Here is an 18,390-nt window from a genome sequence, read left to right on the forward strand (position 1 = left end):
ATACGTCGGCAGAATGGCACGGCTGGGCACAGGCACGTCGCCTTTAAGAGCCCAGCTGTGGGTCGCCGGCGCACGCACGCGACCCGGTCCGAAGCTCTCTGACCATGGACCCGATCGCCACCGGTGTCCCGCGATCGGTCACAGGAGCTGAAGAACGGGGAGAGCTGTGTGTAAACACACCTTCCCCGTTCTTCATTGTGTCAGTGATCGTCTGTTCCCTGATATAGGGAAAGATCATCACTGACGTCACACGTCCAGCCCCGCCCCCTACAATTAGAAACACATATGAGGTCACACATAACCTCCTACAGCGCCCCCTTGTGGTTAACTCCTAAACAGCAATTGTCATTTTCACAGTAATCAGTGCATTTTTATAGCACTTTTTGCTGTGAAAATGACAATGGTCCCAAAAATGTATCCAAATTGTCCGATGTGTCCGCCATAATGTTGCAGTCACAAAAAAAAAAAATCGCTGATCGCCGCCATTAGTAGTAAAAAAAAAAAAAACAATTATTAATAAAAATGCCATAGAAATATCCCCTATTTTGTAAACGCTATAAATGTTGCACAAACCAATCGCTAAACTATTATTGGGATTTTTTTTAACCAAAAATAGGTAGAAGAATACGTATCGGCCTAAACTGAGGAAAAAAAAAACATGTTTTATATATTTTTGGGGGATATTTATTACAGCAAAAATTAAAAAATACTGATTTTTTTTCAAAATTTTCGCTCTATTTTTGTTTATAGCACAAAAAATAGAAACCGCAGAGGTGATCAAATACCACCAAAAGAAAGCTCTATTTGTAGGGAAAAAAGGACGCCAATTTTGTTTGGGAGCCATGTCGCACGAGCAATTGTCAGTTAAAGCGACGCAGTGCCGAATCGCAAAAACTACTAGCCCACCTTCCAAGCCAAGTCGCCAGGACACCATTTCTAGTCGCCATGGCGACCGGGATTTGTCGAGCCCTGATATACAGTATATATACTTATTTATTCACTTTTACATCTTTTTTTTTTTTTATTTATTGTTTTTGTGTGGATCTGGTAATTGGAAAATTGATCTAGACTCCTCAATGCAGCGGTGCAGCAACAGACCCTTCCTAATAATGATCTATTGCTGGCTGCAATCCCCATCGCAGTGAACCGTTTTCCCAGGGAGAGGCTGTAACAGCTTTGTGCCAGTCCCTGTAATAGGAGGAAGCGCTGTTGGGTGATTTTTTGACGCACAATGAAGAAGCCATAAAGGGTCCTTTTGAAAAAAAATGTGGAGAAAGATTCAAAAGCCCAGAAGTCAGTTGTTTCAGCGCCAGAGTCATAGGCGTGCGCACAGGGTGTGCCCAGGCACACCCTAATCACCATGTGCAGCACAGATTCCCCCTACTGCCCTGGCTCCCATCTCCCCCCCCCCCAGCGCTGCCAGCTCCCCTCCTATCGGCTGTTGCTCCTGGGATGTTCTAGGAGTGGGGAAGGGGCCAGTAAATATGTAATTTACCGACCCCTTACCTTTCTGAAGAAACATTGTGAGTGATTGGTAGTGTGTGTTTGGGGAGCACACCCTAATGCAATAGGCTGCGCACACCTATGGCCAGAGTTTAGTGCTGGATGCCAGCTGTCAGTGACGGTTCCAGCTGCAAAGAAGCCGCTGAGACCCAATGCCGTTTCAAAAAGGTGCCGGAGCAAACAGTTGCGGTCTCAGTGCCATTTAACCACTTAAGCCCCGGACCAATATGCTGCTAAATGCCCAAAAGCGTTTTTACAATTCGGCACTGCGTCGCTTTAACAGACAATTGCGCGGTCGTGCGACGTGGCTCGCAAACAAAATTTGCGTCCTTTTCTTCCCACAAATAGAGCTTTCTTTTGGTGGTATTTGATCGCCTCTGCGGTTTTAATTTTTATTTTTTGCGCTATAAACAAAAATAGAGCGACAATTTTGAAAAAAATACAATATTTTTTACTTTTTGCTATAATAAATATCCCCCAAAAACATATATAACATTTTTTTTTTCCTCAGTTTAGGCCGATACGTATTCTTCTACATATTTTTGGTAAAAAAAAAAAAAAAAATCGCAATAAGCGTTTATCGATTGGTTGGCGCAAAAAGTATAGCGTTTACAAAATAGGGGATAGTTTTATTATTTTTTTTTTTTTTTTACTACTAATGGCGGCGATCAGCGATTATTTTCATGACTGCGACATTACGGCGGACACTTCGGACAATTTTGACACATTTTTGGGACCATTGTCATTTTCACAGCAAAAAATGCATTTAAATTGCATTGTTTATTGTGAAAATGACAGTTGCAGTTTGGGAGTTAACAACAGGGGGCGCTGTAGGAGTTAGGGTTCACTTAGTGTGTGTTTACAACTGTAGGGGGGTGTGGCTGTAGGACTGACGTCATCGATCGAGTCTCCCTATAAAAGGGATCACTCGATCGATGTGCCGCCACAGTGAAGCACGGGGAAGCCGTGTTTACATACGGCTCTCCCCGTTCTTCAGCTCCGGGGAGCGATCGCGACGCGCGGGAATCCGACCGCCGCATGTAGCGGGGGGGGTCCCGATCGGACCCCCCTCCCGCTAGAAGGCAAGGACGTACCTGTACGCCCATATGCCTGGACGTGCCATTCTGTGGACGTACATGTACATGCGGCGGTCGGCAAGTGGTTAAAACTGCACCAGAGACACAAAATTATGTAGATTCTTCCTCAAGTCTTGTGCTTGTGAATTTCTTCCAGATCTGTGCAATAATCCAATGTGAGACTTTTCCTTCCTGTAACAAAGACCCCTCACTGCTGCTCTCTCTCCTTGTGCAGGGTGGCTGGTCTGGTCTCCGCCCACTCCTGTAAATTTCTGCAGGCAGCCTGTAGTGGGAGTGGAGCCTGCTGAGCCCCTCCCACATCTCTGCATAGGCAGTGATGATGTCACTGCTAATTTTACAAGGTAATGTGTCTGCAGAGGCATTTGCTTGCTATGGAAGAATGTTTAAAGAATTTGTAAAACAAATATTTTTAATAAACATATTATACTTACCTGCTCTGTGTAATAGTTGTGCACATCCTTCTCTTCTCAGGTCCACCGCTGGTGTTCCTGCCCTCTCCGGAGTGCCCTCATAGCAAGCATGGGGGCACTCATGCGTGCTCACTCCCGAACCACCTCTGTCTATGAGAGGCACAGAGCACAGCTCAGCCACGCCCCCAGGTTGTGATTGACAGCAGTGGAGCCAATGAGGAGGGATAGACCCGGGGGGGGGGGGGGGTGGAAGCTTCTGCTCTTGCACACATCACTGGATCGGAATGGGGCTCAGGTGAGTATTAGGGAGGGAGCTGCACACTGAAGATTGTTTACATTCATAAATGAAGGTACAAAACTTCAGCCTTCAGAACCAGAGTTCACCCAAAAATCAACTTTCTGCAGTTAGATCCAGCATACTGCTGACATCTGCAGTATGCTGGTCTTTTTTTTTTTGGTACTTATCGTTTTAGCGGTAATACTTCTATGGCTCCGAGCGGGGATTACTTCCTGGTATAGGCGTTCCCTTCAAGACAAGCAAGTTGATTGACAGCCTTCGATAGCGCGTCACGGCGTCCGAAAATACACGAGTGACGCTCGGCAATTTACGGCGCCTGCGCAGTCCGCTCTACACGGCAGGCGCAGGCGCCGTAAACAGCAAAGTGTCACCTCGGCTGTTTTCGGAAGCCGTGACGCGCTATCGAAGGCCGTCAATCAACTTGCTTGCCTTCGGGAACACCCATTCCCCGCAGGATTCCCCGCTCGGAGCCATAGAAGAAATACTGCTATAACGATAAGTACCAAAAGAAAAAAAAAAAGACCAGCATACTGCAGATGTCATCAGTATGCTGGATCTAACCGCAGAAAGTTTGTGCGCCCGGAGCCCGTTCAGCTTTAATGACCAAGATACATGGGCACAGACAACCACATGGGTCAGGACTCACAAGATGGTGTGGACACCAGCATGAGGAATGGATGTGATATCATGGGAAGGGGGGAGAAAAACAATATTAAATGAATTTCCTTACTTTCCTTACCGGTATGGGTCTTCATATGTTCATCAAAATACTGTTTCATGTTGAAGTCTTTCCCGCACCACTGACACATGAACTGCTTGTGACCGATATGTATGCTCATGTGTGACCGCAGCTGGTACTTGTACTGAAACCGCTCGTGACAATTCTGGAAGGAATTGAGGAAAAATTTGAAGCAAATAAATACAATACAATCTCCTAAAGCAGTGATCTCCGATCTGCAGCCTTTTGCTTGCTTTTACCTGGCCCTTGGGGCATTATTCCCTCAATTGTCAGCAACAGCGGGCACTATACAGTACTTCTTACTGACACCAGTGACGGGGCATTATTCCTCCCATTAATACCAATGATGGGACACTATTCCTTCCACTGACACCAATGATGGGACACTATTCATTCCACTGACACCAATGACAGGGCACTATTCCTCCCATTAATACCAATGATGGGACACTATTCCTCCCACTGACACCACTGATGGGACACTATTCCTCCCACCGATACAAATGATGAGACACTATTCCTCCCACTGACACCAATGATGGGACACTATTCCTTCCACTGACACCAATGATGGGACACTATTCCTCCCACCGATACCAATGATGAGACACTATTCCTCCCACTGACACCAATGATGGGACACCATTCCTTCCACCGACACCAATGATGGGGACACTATTCCTCCAACTGACACCAATGATGGGGACACTATTCCTCCAACTGACACCAATGATGGGTCACCATTCCTCCCACCGATACCAATGATGGGACACTATTCCTCCCACTGACACCAATGATGGGACACTATTCCTTCCACTGACACCAATGATGGGACACTATTCCTCCCACCGATACCAATGATGAGACACTATTCCTCCCACTGACACCAATGATGGGGAACTATTCCTCCCACCGATACCAATGATGAGACACTATTCCTCCCACTGACACCAATGATGGGACACCATTCCTTCCACCGACACCAATGATGGGGACACTATTCCTCCAACTGACACCAATGATGGGGACACTATTCCTCCAACTGACACCAATGATGGGTCACCATTCCTCCCACCGATACCAATGATGGGACACTATTCCTCCCACTGACACCAATGATGGGACACTATTCCTTCCACTGACACCAATGATGGGTCACCATTCCTCCCACCGATACCAATGATGGGACACTATTCCTCCCACTGACACCACTGATGGAGCATTGTTTACTCCCACTGATATCAGGACATTTTCTGCTCCCGCTGGCCACACTCCGGCCCCCCTAAAATTTGAAGGACAGTAAACTGGCCCTTTGTTTAGAAAGTTTGAATACCCCTGTCCTAACGGAGAGGGAAAGAAGGGGGAGAGGGAAAGAAGGGGGGAGAGGGAAAGAAAAGAAGGGGGGAGAGGGAAAGAAAAGAAGGGGGGGAGAGGGAAAGAAAAGAAGGGGGGAGAGGGAAAGAAAAGAAGGGGGGAGAGGAAAGAAAAGAAGGGGGGAGAGGAAAGAAAAGAAGGGGGGAGAGGAAAGAAAAGAAGGGGGGAGAGGAAAGAAAAGAAGGGGGGAGAGGAAAGAAGGGGAGAGGAAAGAAGGGGAGAGAACGACGGGGAGAGAACGAGAACAAAGGGGAGAGAACGAGAACAAAGGGGAGAGAACGAGAACGAAGGGGAGAGAACGAGAACGAAGGGGAGAGAAAGAAAGATCACTCCTGTCTCATTCAGCTCTATGTGCAACCTGGGCTTGAGCTATTCAGCTCTGTAAATACACAAAAGCAAATAGATTTGCTTGGTAAACTAGAGACGTTTACGCTGTATAGAAGTCAATCATAAAAACATTTGCATTTCACCCTGCTGACAAAACACTTATATTTGTTTTGTTTGAACTGAACATATTAAAGCGGAGGTCCGCCAAAAAAAATATATATATTAAAAGCCAGCAGCTACAAAAACTGCCGCGTCCTGGGCGCCCGTGATGTCGGTAGCCAAAGCCGCGTCTGTCCGTCGGCTCTCGGCAGCTGCCGCCGCCATCCTCAGTAAGGCCTTGCGGTTTCACTTCCTGTTTCCATACTGCGCATCCTCACTGGTCCCTGCTGTCTTCTGGGACCTGTGCGTCTCCCAGAAGACAGCAGGGGAGGACAGAGTAGGCGCCGGAAGTGGCGTAGGTCACTGCGATCACTGCAGTGGTCTATGCTAGGAAGCAGGAGCAAATACCTGTATTAAACAGGTATCTACTCCCACCCCCCCCCCCCCCCGAAAGGTGCCAAATGTGACACCGGAGGGGGGGGGGGGGTTTTCCAAAAAGCGGAAGTTCCATTTTTGGGTTTCTTCCTTCTTTGGATCTGTGCTTCCTCCATCTCTCTTGCCGATTCTTTATCATTACCCCCACCAGTCGCCACAGAGGCAGCTCCGACATGAGGAAGCAAAGCCCCTGCCTCTACCAAGATAGGCTTCATTCAGAGAAAAGACCTGGTAAGCCAGTGATGAGGGAAAGATCCCACAGTAGAAGCGCCTATAGGCAATTTTCTTTTGAACCTCAATGTAAAATCTCGGAGCTAACTTCATACATATTGCGGTCTTAAATTCTGGACTCTCACCTCACACTTGAAGGGTTTCTCCCCGGAGTGCTGCAAAGAATGGACCTTCAGAGACATGCTGCGTTTAAAAGACTTTCCGCACGTTTCACATGTGAATGGCATGTCCTTCGTGTGGGCTGTTGTAAAGCAGAAAAAAAAATGTAAGACAACAATATAAAAGTTCCTAAGATGCAATCTGCAATATGGAGAAAGAACGTAATTAGCCCTTTCACTTTTTGAGAAATTTTTTCATTTGCTGCCCACATTTAAAAAAAAAATATTTTAAACTTTCGTTGGTAGCACAAGGGAGCTGATGAGACACAGATTGTTTTCACTGAGCTTCTTCCCCTTTGCAGCATATACTTGCCTAGGTGGATGCAGCATCAGTCCCCGCCTGCTCTAAGACAACGCCGAATGCTTGGTTCTCACAGCTCCCTCATCATCACACCCCCCCCACCCTCTTACTGAAGCGCTGGGCTGTGGAGGGGGCGGAAGCGTCCAGCTCAGGCTTTCAGCGGCTCGCTGGGTGCCAGTCCAGGCATGTGGGTGGATCCCGACCATATGGTTGCGATCTTTCCCGAGCCTGGACCGGCTCATGGCTCAGCCTGATGTCTGCTAAAAACGGGTCATAGGAGTGCAGAACAAACTGCACTCCTGTGATGCACAGAAGAAGTACACTTACTTGCTGGATGTCGGGGTGTGTGGCTGGTTTTACTAACGCTCTTCAACCCAGTTGCTGAACCCCGTCCTTCAATACTCAGTGGCTCCCCCTGGTTTATTAGGAGTGTCTCTACTCATTATCAGGGATTTCCACTTTTCGGCCACAGTATATCCTCCTGGCCGGAATGTGAGGAGATACTTCTCCTCGGGGATGACAACCATTTTACTAAGTCTTCTTTGTAGACTCCATATTTGTCCTATTTGAAGCCCATACGCCTTGAAATGGCAACCCCAATGGCACAGCTGTTCAATTTGTCTACCTACACTTTTTAATGTCATACAATAAAAATGTTGAAAACCACCTTGATATCCAATACTATATGAATTTCTCCCTTCTATGCACCCCTGAAGGAGTAAACTGTACGCCGCAACGCGTTGGGTGTAGGGAGGTCTCTCATATACCTTCCAGCATGATGATATTTGCTGACTTTGTTCAGATACCGTATTTATCGGCGTATACTGCGCACTTTTTTCCCCTTAAAATAAGGGGAAAATCGTGGGTGCGCGATATACGCCGATCCCCGCTTCCCGCGCTGTGTTTAAACGCCGCCGCCGACATATACCGAGCGCAGTACACTCGGCCAGGCTCGGCTCCCCTTATGGTCACGCCCTGTGCCGCCTCCTAGCCTTTATGCGAGAGGAGCCGAGCGTGCCTGAGTGTACTGCGCTCGGTATATGTCGGCTACGGCGTTCAAACACAGCGCGGGAAGCGGGGATCGGCTCAAAAACAGCGCGGGAGAAGCAGGGAGGACACCACCGAGGCCGTAGGCGGACGCCGGACCGGACAAGGCCGCCGGGCAAGACACCGACGAGGGGCATTCAAACTAAGTATTTTCTTTTTTTAAGGAAATTTCCCTTCCAGGTTGGGGGTGCGCACAATACGCCGGGGCGCGCTATACGAAGATAAATACTGTATATCAATATTTCAATTCTATACGTATGTTTTAATGATATGTAATTATTAATAAAAAAAAAATTCTACTTTAACATCTCGCATACTTCTACATTAACACTAATAGTGCCTTAAAGGTCCGCTTAGGGGAAACCCCTCACTCTTACTTGAATACTGGATGTGGCACGTCATAAGCATAAATTTGCCATTCGCCTTTTTTCTCCACAGGAGAAGTACAGTCAAATGAGCTTTGGCTGTACTTCTCCTTTAACATGGCCAATGTCCATGTCGGTAAATACTTCCACGGTGTGGTAAAACCTATACCAGAGTCGTGCTGGACGGCCATATATGGGTTAATGGGCGCATATGGCCCATTCAGGTTTATAAGGTCACTCCAGAGCCACTCTGCAAGCATGTGGTTACGGCGCAGTGTTGCATTGGTTATACAGGCAACGAGGAGGCAACATATTAGCAGCAAATTTGCAACACAAAACTAAGAAACCATATGTAACAAAATAAGAAAAATGAGAAGCACATAGAACATTTCCCCAACCCCTCTGTAGAATGACCAGAATGGAGAGGCCTGTAGGGGAAACCCAAATTTATTGTGACGGTTAATCTCAACAGAATCCGATCTCGTTATTGCCATTACAGCAACCTGATTGGCTGCTTGCTGCAATTTGTGCTTCTAAACAAACTCTGAGGCCAAGGCACACGGCCATTTGTTGGTGCTTCTGCAGGGTATGTATATGATCATGGCGATACTCACCTACAAGGTGCTTACGGACATGAGCCATCGTGTAGAACTTCTTTTCACAGATGTCACAGGAGAACTTCTTCTCTGCGTAACCGTGTACAATCTTATTGTGTTCATGCAAGGACCAGAGCTTCTTAAATGTCTTCCCGCATGTTAAACACTACAAAAAAAAAAAAGCGACATATTATAAACAGACCAGCAGTATTCTATCATTTATCATTAACCAAAAAAAAATAGGATTTTTGTACTCACCGTAAAATCCATTTCTCTGAGTTCATGGACGGACACAGCAGCATTGACCTTAGGGTTATATATCCTTCCTAAGGTCAATGCTGCTGTGTCCATCCATGAACGGAAGAGAACAAAGGTCAGCAGTTTAGTCAACTTAAAGCAAAGGAGAGAGAATCTACTACAGTGTAATGTGCACAGAAGTTCAGCCCAAGGGACTGTAATGGGGTCCAGCAGCCCCATGTTGGACCCCATTAAATCCCTTAAGTGTCAAATATTTTGATTATGTTCTAAATTTTTATGTTTATTCTCCAATGTTATTCAAACAAGCTCAGAACAAAAATAATTATTTTACTCACGTAAACTGAAGCACAAAATAATTAAAAACTTTCGTCTTACAGACCCATTAGAAATCAACATAAAGACCCCCCTTATACATTTTTTTTTCTATAAAAAAAACAAAAAAACAAAGTTAAGGGCACATCCTATGTATGAGAAGACGTCATGGCAAGATGACGGCTATGACACCTCTGACCAGTAACAGTACAGAAATTGTGTGTAAAATCTGTAAAGCCTATTGGGGTCTTCCCTACCCACAATGATGCGAGCTTAGAAGTCCCCCTACAGTGCTCTCCAACAAGGTCAGCCTAGGGCAGTGATGGCGAACCTTTTTGAGCCCGAGTGCCCAAACCGCGACACAAGAGCAATTTATTTTTTGCAAAGTGCCAACACAGAATTAAACCTGCCAGCGTCTCTGTACAGAGGATGGGACTTATCTAAATGAGCCCTAAGGGACTAGAAATGTACGATTCTGCCAGATTCGCTCATACTGCAGGGATTAGGAATGCATTGTGCTTAGAATGCACTGTGCAACATACACTGACCATTACACTCACCTACCTGACCATTACACTCACCTACCTGACCATTACACTCACTTACCTGACCATTACACTCACTTACCTGACCATTACACTCACCTACCTGACCATTACACTCACCTACCTGACCATTACACTCACTTACCTGACCATTACACTCACTTACCTGACCATTACACTCACTTACCTGACCATTACACTCACCTACCTGACCATTACACTCACTTACCTGACCATTACACTCACCTACCTGACCATTACACTCACCTACCTGACCATTACACTCACCTACCTGACCATTACACTCACCTACCTGACCATTACACTCACCTACCTGACCATTACACTCACCTACCTGACCATTACACTCACTTACCTGACCATTACACTCACTTACCTGACCATTACACTCACTTACCTGACCATTACACTCACCTACCTGACCATTGCACTCACCTACCTGACCATTGCACTCACCTGACACATGCAATGACACCAATAATGAGGCACAATGACACCAATAATAGGGCACAATGTTCCCTAATGACACCAATAATGAGGCACAATGACACCAATAATGAGGCACAATGACACCAATAATGAGGCACAATGTTCCCTAATGACACCAATAATGAGGCACAATGTTCCCTAATGACACCAATAATGAGGCACAATGTTTCCCAATTACACCAATAATGAGGCAATGGCACCAATAATGAGGCACCGTGTTCCCTAAGGACACCAATAATGTTTCCCAATGACACCAATAATGACAAAAAATAGGGGAGCACAATGTTTCCCAATGACACCAATAATGACAAAAAATAGGGGAGCACAATGTTTCCCAATGACACCAATAATGACAAAAAATAGGGGAGCACAATGTTTCCCAATGACACCAATAATGACAAAAAATAGGGGAGCACAATGTTTCCCAATTAAAACCAATAATGAGGCTGAATAACACCAATGATGGGGCACAATGTTTCCCAATGACAGTAATGAGGCTGTTCTTTTTGCACAATTGATTATTTGCAGAGCTAGCACCTGATATCTGAGAGTGGGGCAGGCTTAGGACTAACAAGATAACTGTACCGTACACTGCACATTAACTCCTGTCTCCCAGTGTCTGACCTTGCTCCAGCAGCTTATTATTCCCGCCGAAAGGCTCCTCTGATTCCAGCCGTGTGTGCTCCCAGTCACGTCACCGCTGATTTGTGCGGTGTGGATGAGACAGCTTCTTTGATTGGATCAGCGTGCGTACGCACGCACGTCACCCCCGGGAGTTTCTTCTTTGTCACTCCCACTCAGACACGTCATCAATAGCCCTAGAGAACTGTGGGAGTTGTAGTTTGGGGTGCGGTGGGGACAAATGGATTTTAGTGTGTTCTTTTCAATTTTTCATGGCGTGTGGCGTGCCCACCGAAACAGCTTGCCGTGCCGGGAGCGGCACGCGTGCCACGCGTTCGCCATCACTGGCCTAGGGGAACCCTACATGGCCCCACCCACATGACTGATCAGCGTCAGGATCACCGGTCAAAGAGCTGGGGCTCACTGAAAGAACCTGTCACCACTGACCCCAAGAAACCCAGAGAACCAACCACCACTGAACCCATACAAGAACCCAAAGAGAACCAGGCACCACTGAACCCCATACAAGAACCCAAAGACAACCAACCACTGAACCCATGCAAGAATCCAAAGAGAGACAGTCACCACTGAACCCCATCCAAGAACCCAAAGACAACCAACCAGTGAACCCATAGAAGAATCCAAAGAGAGCCAGTCACCACTGAACCCCATACAAGAACCCAAAGACAACCAACCACTGAACCCATAGAAGGACCCAAAGAGAACTAACCACCACTGAACCCATGCAAGAATCCAAAGAGAGCCAGTCACCACTGAACCCCATCCAAGAACCCAAAGACAATCAACCACTGAACCCATAGAAGGACCCAAAGAGAGCCAGTCACCACTGAACCCCATACAAGAACCCAAAGACAACCAACCATAGAAGGACCCAAAGAGAACTAACCACCACTGAACCCATACAAGAATCCAAAGAGAGCCAGTCACCACTGAACCCCATCCAAGAACCCAAAGACAATCAACCACTGAACCCATAGAAGGACCCAAAGTGAGCCAGTCACCACTGAACCCACAGAAGGACCCAAAGAGAGCCAGTCACCACTGAACCCCATCCAAGAACCCAAAGACAACCAACCACTGAACGAATAGAAGGACCCAAAGAGAGCCAGTCAGCACTGAACCCCATACAAGAACCCAAAGACAACCAACCACTGAACGAATAAAAGGACCCAAAGAGAGCCAGTCACCACTGAACCCCAGACAAGAACCCAAAGACAATCAACCACTGAACCCATAGAAGGACCCAAAGAGAGCCAGTCACCACTGAACCCCATACAAGAACCCAAAGACAACCAACCATAGAAGGACCCAAAGAGAACTAACCACCACTGAACCCATACAAGAATCCAAAGAGAGCCAGTCACCACTGAACCCCATCCAAGAACCCAAAGACAATCAACCACTGAACCCATAGAAGGACCCAAAGTGAGCCAGTCACCACTGAACCCACAGAAGGACCCAAAGAGAGCCAGTCACCACTGAACCCCATCCAAGAACCCAAAGACAACCAACCACTGAACGAATAGAAGGACCCAAAGAGAGCCATACAAGAACCCAAATAACTAGTCACCACTGAAGCCATGAAGGAACCCAAAGAGAACCAGCCATCAATGAAACCTCAAATGAACACAGACTTCTGAAGGAACCCAAAGAACCTCCCCCAGTAAGGTTTGTCCCCAAAGCATGAACCAGCTGACAGTGACCACACAGCTGTGCTGGGATGAATATGGGATTCACTCTGCCCCTGTCAGATATAAGATACACATCACGTGATGTGCCCTTGCCCAGTGACAGGGGGACCTTATACATTTTCTTATTAAACTGCTTCACAGATTTCTGACCATTATACCAAGTCATGTCATTTAAAATGATCACTCTTATCTAGGCATATGCAAAAAGATAAATATTAAAATACAGGTCAGCAAAATCCCATTGCCTCAATTTATTCATTTTGAATGTAATGTGTGTGGCCAATCTTCCTCAGATTTACCAACAACAGCAATAAAGGCTAATCAAATGAGCCGGTCTAAACCACCCATTCAATTTATATCCAAATCAGGAAAGCCTTTACACTACATGGCTGTTGGTACAATTGTATAGTGATGAATGTGGCCTTCAAAAGCCTTCAGATCGAGAGTCGGGGGTCATCTGAAGTCAGAACTCCCGCTCTGGTGTACGGCCTACGGCCTGATCTCACAAATGGTCTCCTAGCTCCTAAGGCCCAGATCCACAAAGGAATTACGCCGGCGTATCTATGGATACGCCGCGTAATTTCTAAGATGCCCCGTCGTATCTTTGTTTTGTATCCACAAAACAAGATACGACTGAATGGGGGCTAGATCCGACTGACGTACATCTTAGTACGCCGTCGGATCTAAGGTGCATATTTACGCTGGCCGCTAGGTGGCGCTTCCGTTGATTTCCGCGTTGAGTATGCAAATTAGCTAGATACGCCAATCCACAAACGTACGTCCGCCCGTCGCATTTTTTTTACGTCGTTTACGTAAGGCTTTTTTCAGCGTAACGTTACCCCTGCTCTATGAGGCGTACGCAATGTTAAGTATTGACGTCGGGCCAGCGTTAAATTTTCCGTTGTTTGTGTAAAACGTTCGCGAATAGGGCTTTGCGTAAATTACGTTCACGTTGTCTAGGCATTGAGCGGGCGTAATTCAATTTGAAAATTCGACGCGATACTGAGCATGCGCGCGCATGCGCCGTACGAAAAAATCGTAATTTACGTGGGGTCAAGCTTATTTTACATAAAACACGCCCCCCTGTCCCTCATTTGATTTAGGTCGCGGTTATGCTGGCAGATTTACGCTACGCCGACGTAACTTTAGAGGCAAGTGCTTTGTGGATACAGCACTGGCCTCTCAAAGTTGCGGCGGCGTAGCGTTACTACGATACGCTACGCCCATTTAAAGATACGCAGAGCTATGTGAATCCGGGCCTGAGTGTTTATAGCAGTGCCAAATACAAAATCTGCAAAGAGAAATCCACATTCACACTTGCAAACTGGCCTGACATCAATTATATGTGAGAAACCCCAGCAGGGGTTCCCAGAAAATTAGTTGTGGGAGGAAACCCTATAGAAATGAATGGAGGGCTACCAGCTCATGCAGCTTTTTTGGCCACTTGCAAGTAATTGCTCATGCAGTGATCACCTGGGAGTGATCGACCATGGACGCAGACAGTACTATCTGCATCGGGGGGGTGTAACTCCCAGTTGATCGCACTATGAGTGATCTGGGATTAGCTGTGGGAATCGGCAGTCTTGCCTTGCTTTCAATGAGGCTGCCCCCTGCAGTTACCACCAGGAATCCCCCCTCTGGGGTTCTCACATGTAATCAGTGAGGAAACATTCACAAAGAGAATTAAAATGTAAATATTTTATATGGTTTTGTACATTGAAATGCTGGAGAAGATTGCGTAGGGTCAGGGAGCTGGGGTGGCAGCAACTGTAGACCTTTTACCTATCTGTTAACCTTCACCAAATAATTCCATCACTGAACAAGAGCATTAGATGGAACTTCTGCTTTTTGGAATCTTCCCCCCACCTCCGGTGTCACATTTGGCACCTTTCAGGGGGGGAGGGGGGTAGGGGAGCAGATACCTGTCTAATACAGATATTTGCTCCCACTTCCGGGCATAGATATCCACGGATATATATGCCACGTCCAGCGCCTCCTCCGTCTCCCCCGCTGTCTTCTGGGAGACACACAGGTCCCAGAAAACAGCAGGAACCTTTAAGATTGCGCAGCACGACTCGCGCATGCGCAGTAGGGAACCAGGAAGTGAAGCTTCACTTGTACATTGAGGGATTTTAACAAACTTGCAGATTCCTCCCTTTTGTTATTTTTTTCTAAAGGTAATCCCTGTGTGTTCGTCTGTGTCCATGTGGTAAGTGAATCTAATGGGAGTTTTTTTTTTTTATTCTCAATCAGCTGCTGCACATGCAGGGCTCCAATGAGGAAAGTGGCAGGGCTTGCATCCTTTTAGACGCAATTTCCTTATGGGATTATCTCACCAAAAATGAAATTTTTGTTGCAGGGGATGCCCGATATCTAACCCATATCTTAGTGCAAACTTTTTGCAAAACTAGCGAGCCAAATCACACAACAGGAAATTACGTTTCTGGAGGGGGGGGGGGGGGGCAGTACTAAGGTTGTCTACATAGGAAGAGGTAGGAAGTGACTAGAGACGCAACAAAGCTTTTAGTGCAGGGCTCGACAAAACCTGGGCGCCAGGTCGCCATGGCGACTAGAAATGGGGTCCTGGCGACTTGGCTTGGAAAGGGGGGCAAAAAAAAATAATTTTTTTTTGTGAGCTGGCGCCATCTGGTGGTGAGCCGTTGGTATTATAAGTTATTACCACCAGATGTGTGAGCTGGCGCCATTTGGTGGTGGCCGTTGGCATTACAAGTTAAGCATTACAAGTTAAACAGCAATTCTAATGTCATTTTACACTATTTTCACTGCCATATTCTTCCCTCTAATTAGAACCCCCAAACATTATATATATTTTTTATCCTAACACCCTAGAGCAGGGATATGCAATTAGCGGACCTCCAGCTGTTGCAGAACTACAATTCCCATGAGGAATAGCAAGACTGACAGCCACAAGCATGACACCCAGAGTCAGAGGCATGATGGGACTTGTAGTTTTGCAACAGCTGGAGGTCCGCTAATTGCATACCCCTGCCCTAGAGAATAAAATGGCGATCGTTGCAATACTTTGTCACGCCGTATTTGCGCAGCGGTCTTGCAAGCGCACTTTTTTTGGGAAAAAAATACAATTTTTTTAATTAAAAAAATAAGACCACAGTAAAGTTATCCCCATTTTTTTTAATATTATGAAAGATAATGTTACGCCGAGTAAATTGATACCCAACATGTCACGCTTCAAAATTGCGTCCGCTCGTGGAATGGCGTCAAACTTTTACCCTATAAAATCTCCATAGGCGACGTTTAAAAAATTCTACAGGTTGCATGTTTTGAGTTACAGAGGAGGTCTAGGGCTAGAATTATTGCTCTCGCTCTACCGATCGTGGCGATGCCTCACATGTGTGGTTTGAACACCGTTTACATATGCGGTCGCTGCTCACGTATGTGTTCGCTTCTGCGCGCAAGCTCGTCGGGACGGGGCGCGTTTTCTGGCTCCTAACTTTTTTAGCTGGCTCTTAGATTTCGACACCCCTGGTGTAGAGCAACAACCCGAGATCCCTGTACTACCACCCCGCATGCACGGCTTCCTCCCGAGACCGTGCCGCCCATTAGGTCTCACCGCCAATCCCAGACATCACTACTTCCCAGACAGCCAGAGCTGCACAGAGTTCAGTTCTTTCTTCAAGCTGAGAGGAGCAAGTTTTTTGGTAGAACAGACTTGCTACAGGGCAGAAATGGTTGTACCGATCAGGAATTCGATCAATACACGTTTAAAAAGGATATACAAACCTATTCTGATGAACACTTAAACCTCAGTCTGCCTTATCCACTTATCCACAAAATTTACCGCCCCCCCCCCCCAACAAATAGAGCTTTCTTTTGGTGGTATTTGATCACCTCTGGGGTTTTAATTTTTTGCACTATAAAACAAAAACGATAAATTTGTTTTATTTATTGCAATTCTTTTTTTTTTTTTTTTATCAGCCTTGTTGGGAGGCTTTGGTGAAATATCAGAGGTCTTAACAGACCCCTGACATCTTCCCTTTGAGACAGGGTCATTGGTTGTTGAGGGAGGGGCTGTAGTTGCCGGCTGCCATAGGGTCCATTAACGTTGGCTGCTGGGAGATCTATTGTTACTTGTTGGGGTCTATTGTTGCGGTGGTGGATATATTGTTGCTGGGGGGTATTTTGTTGTGTGGAGTCTATTGTTGCTGAGAGGGTCTATTATTTTTAGGAGGATTTATTCTTGCTGAGGAAGGGGGGCTATTGTTACAGGCTGCAGGGGATCTATCAAATTGCTTTTCCCATCAAATTACATACAAAACTACTTTGCACCACAAAATGATACAGGGGGGTCCCCGACTTACGAACGCCCGAGTTATGAACTTCTACTTACTAACCGGGCGCTGCAGGGACCCTCTGCCATTTTGGGTGGACCGTCTGCTGTTCTGCGCAGAACTGCATTCGACGGAACATCAGAAAACATTGGAAATGTCATGCGCGACCAACTTACGAACATTTCCGATCTACAAACAGGAGGAAAGTCCCTAACGGGTTTGTAACCCAGGGGGCAGTACTGGGAGGTGGGTAGGGATGGAACCAAGGGATGTGCTCAGAGGTAGGCAGTGGGCGGAGACCAGAGTCACTCGGAATTGGGGACCTACACCTATTCTTTGAGGGAAAAAAAAAGCCCTGGACAGAGGAGTATCATGCTACCGTATATACTCGAGTATAAGCCGACCCGAATATAAGCCGAGGCACCCAATTTTACCACAAAAAAAATTAATTGACTCGAGTATAAGCCTAAGGTGTCCATCTGCATGCCTCACTGTGCCCATGCCTAGACTGACGTTTAACATGGGAGTCTATGGAAGGGGTGCCGGGCTATGAAGAAAATCGGTGCTCCCCGGCCGTAGGTCCCCCAAACAACAAACTTTTTACACTTGTAGAGGAGAAATGGGGCTACATGTGTGGCAAGTTCCGGGTACCTATGACCGGCCGGTACCGGGTCCCCAAAGACACCGGAAAAATGACCGTTTAACATGGGAGTCTATGGAAGGGGTGCATAGGTTTGAAAAATCGGTGCTCCCCGGCCGTAGGTCCCCCGGACAACAAACTTTGCACACTTATAGAGGAAGTGTGGGGCTACATGTGTGCCAAGTTTGGGCCGGCCGGTACCGGGTCCCCAAAATCCGGGAGATCAGGCGCAAAAAGGTGACTTGACTATAAGCAGATGGGGGCATTTTCAGCACAAAAAAACGTGCTGAAAAACTTGGCTTATACTCGAGTATATACGGTATTTTATCATCATCCTCTATTAACTGCACTTACTGGGCCAGATTCACAACCGAGATACGACGGCGTATCTCCTGATACGCCGTCGTATCTCTGAGTTGCGCCGTCTTATCTATGCGCCTGATTCTTAGAATCAGTTACGCATAGATTTCCCTTAGATCCGACAGGCGTAACTGTGTTACAC

At 46.6% G+C, this 18,390-nt stretch overlaps 1 protein-coding gene and 1 non-coding gene across 3 annotated transcripts in view; both read right to left on the reverse strand.

The window, feature by feature from the left end:
* ZBTB47 (zinc finger and BTB domain containing 47) overlaps positions 1-18,390 on the reverse strand; it is a 74,218-nt gene that overhangs the window by 2,856 nt on the left and 52,972 nt on the right. The window contains exons 3-5 of one of the 2 annotated variants that reach the window (XM_040352212.1): positions 8,999-9,146; positions 6,639-6,754; positions 4,039-4,192 (exon numbers count right to left, since the gene is read on the reverse strand). In XM_040352212.1, coding sequence (XP_040208146.1) covers positions 4,039-4,192; positions 6,639-6,754; positions 8,999-9,146 — 418 coding nt within the window. The remainder of the gene's footprint in view (positions 1-4,038; positions 4,193-6,638; positions 6,755-8,998; positions 9,147-18,390) is intronic. The other variant, XM_040352213.1, reaches the window with a different exon arrangement.
* Positions 12,916-13,046, reverse strand: LOC120942125. The gene has a single exon (XR_005749919.1). It is a non-coding gene; the product is annotated as a small nucleolar RNA SNORA48 (small nucleolar RNA).

The sequence above is a fragment of the Rana temporaria genome, chromosome 5 (assembly GCF_905171775.1).
Source record: "Rana temporaria chromosome 5, aRanTem1.1, whole genome shotgun sequence".
Taxonomy (NCBI): domain Eukaryota; kingdom Metazoa; phylum Chordata; class Amphibia; order Anura; family Ranidae; genus Rana; species Rana temporaria.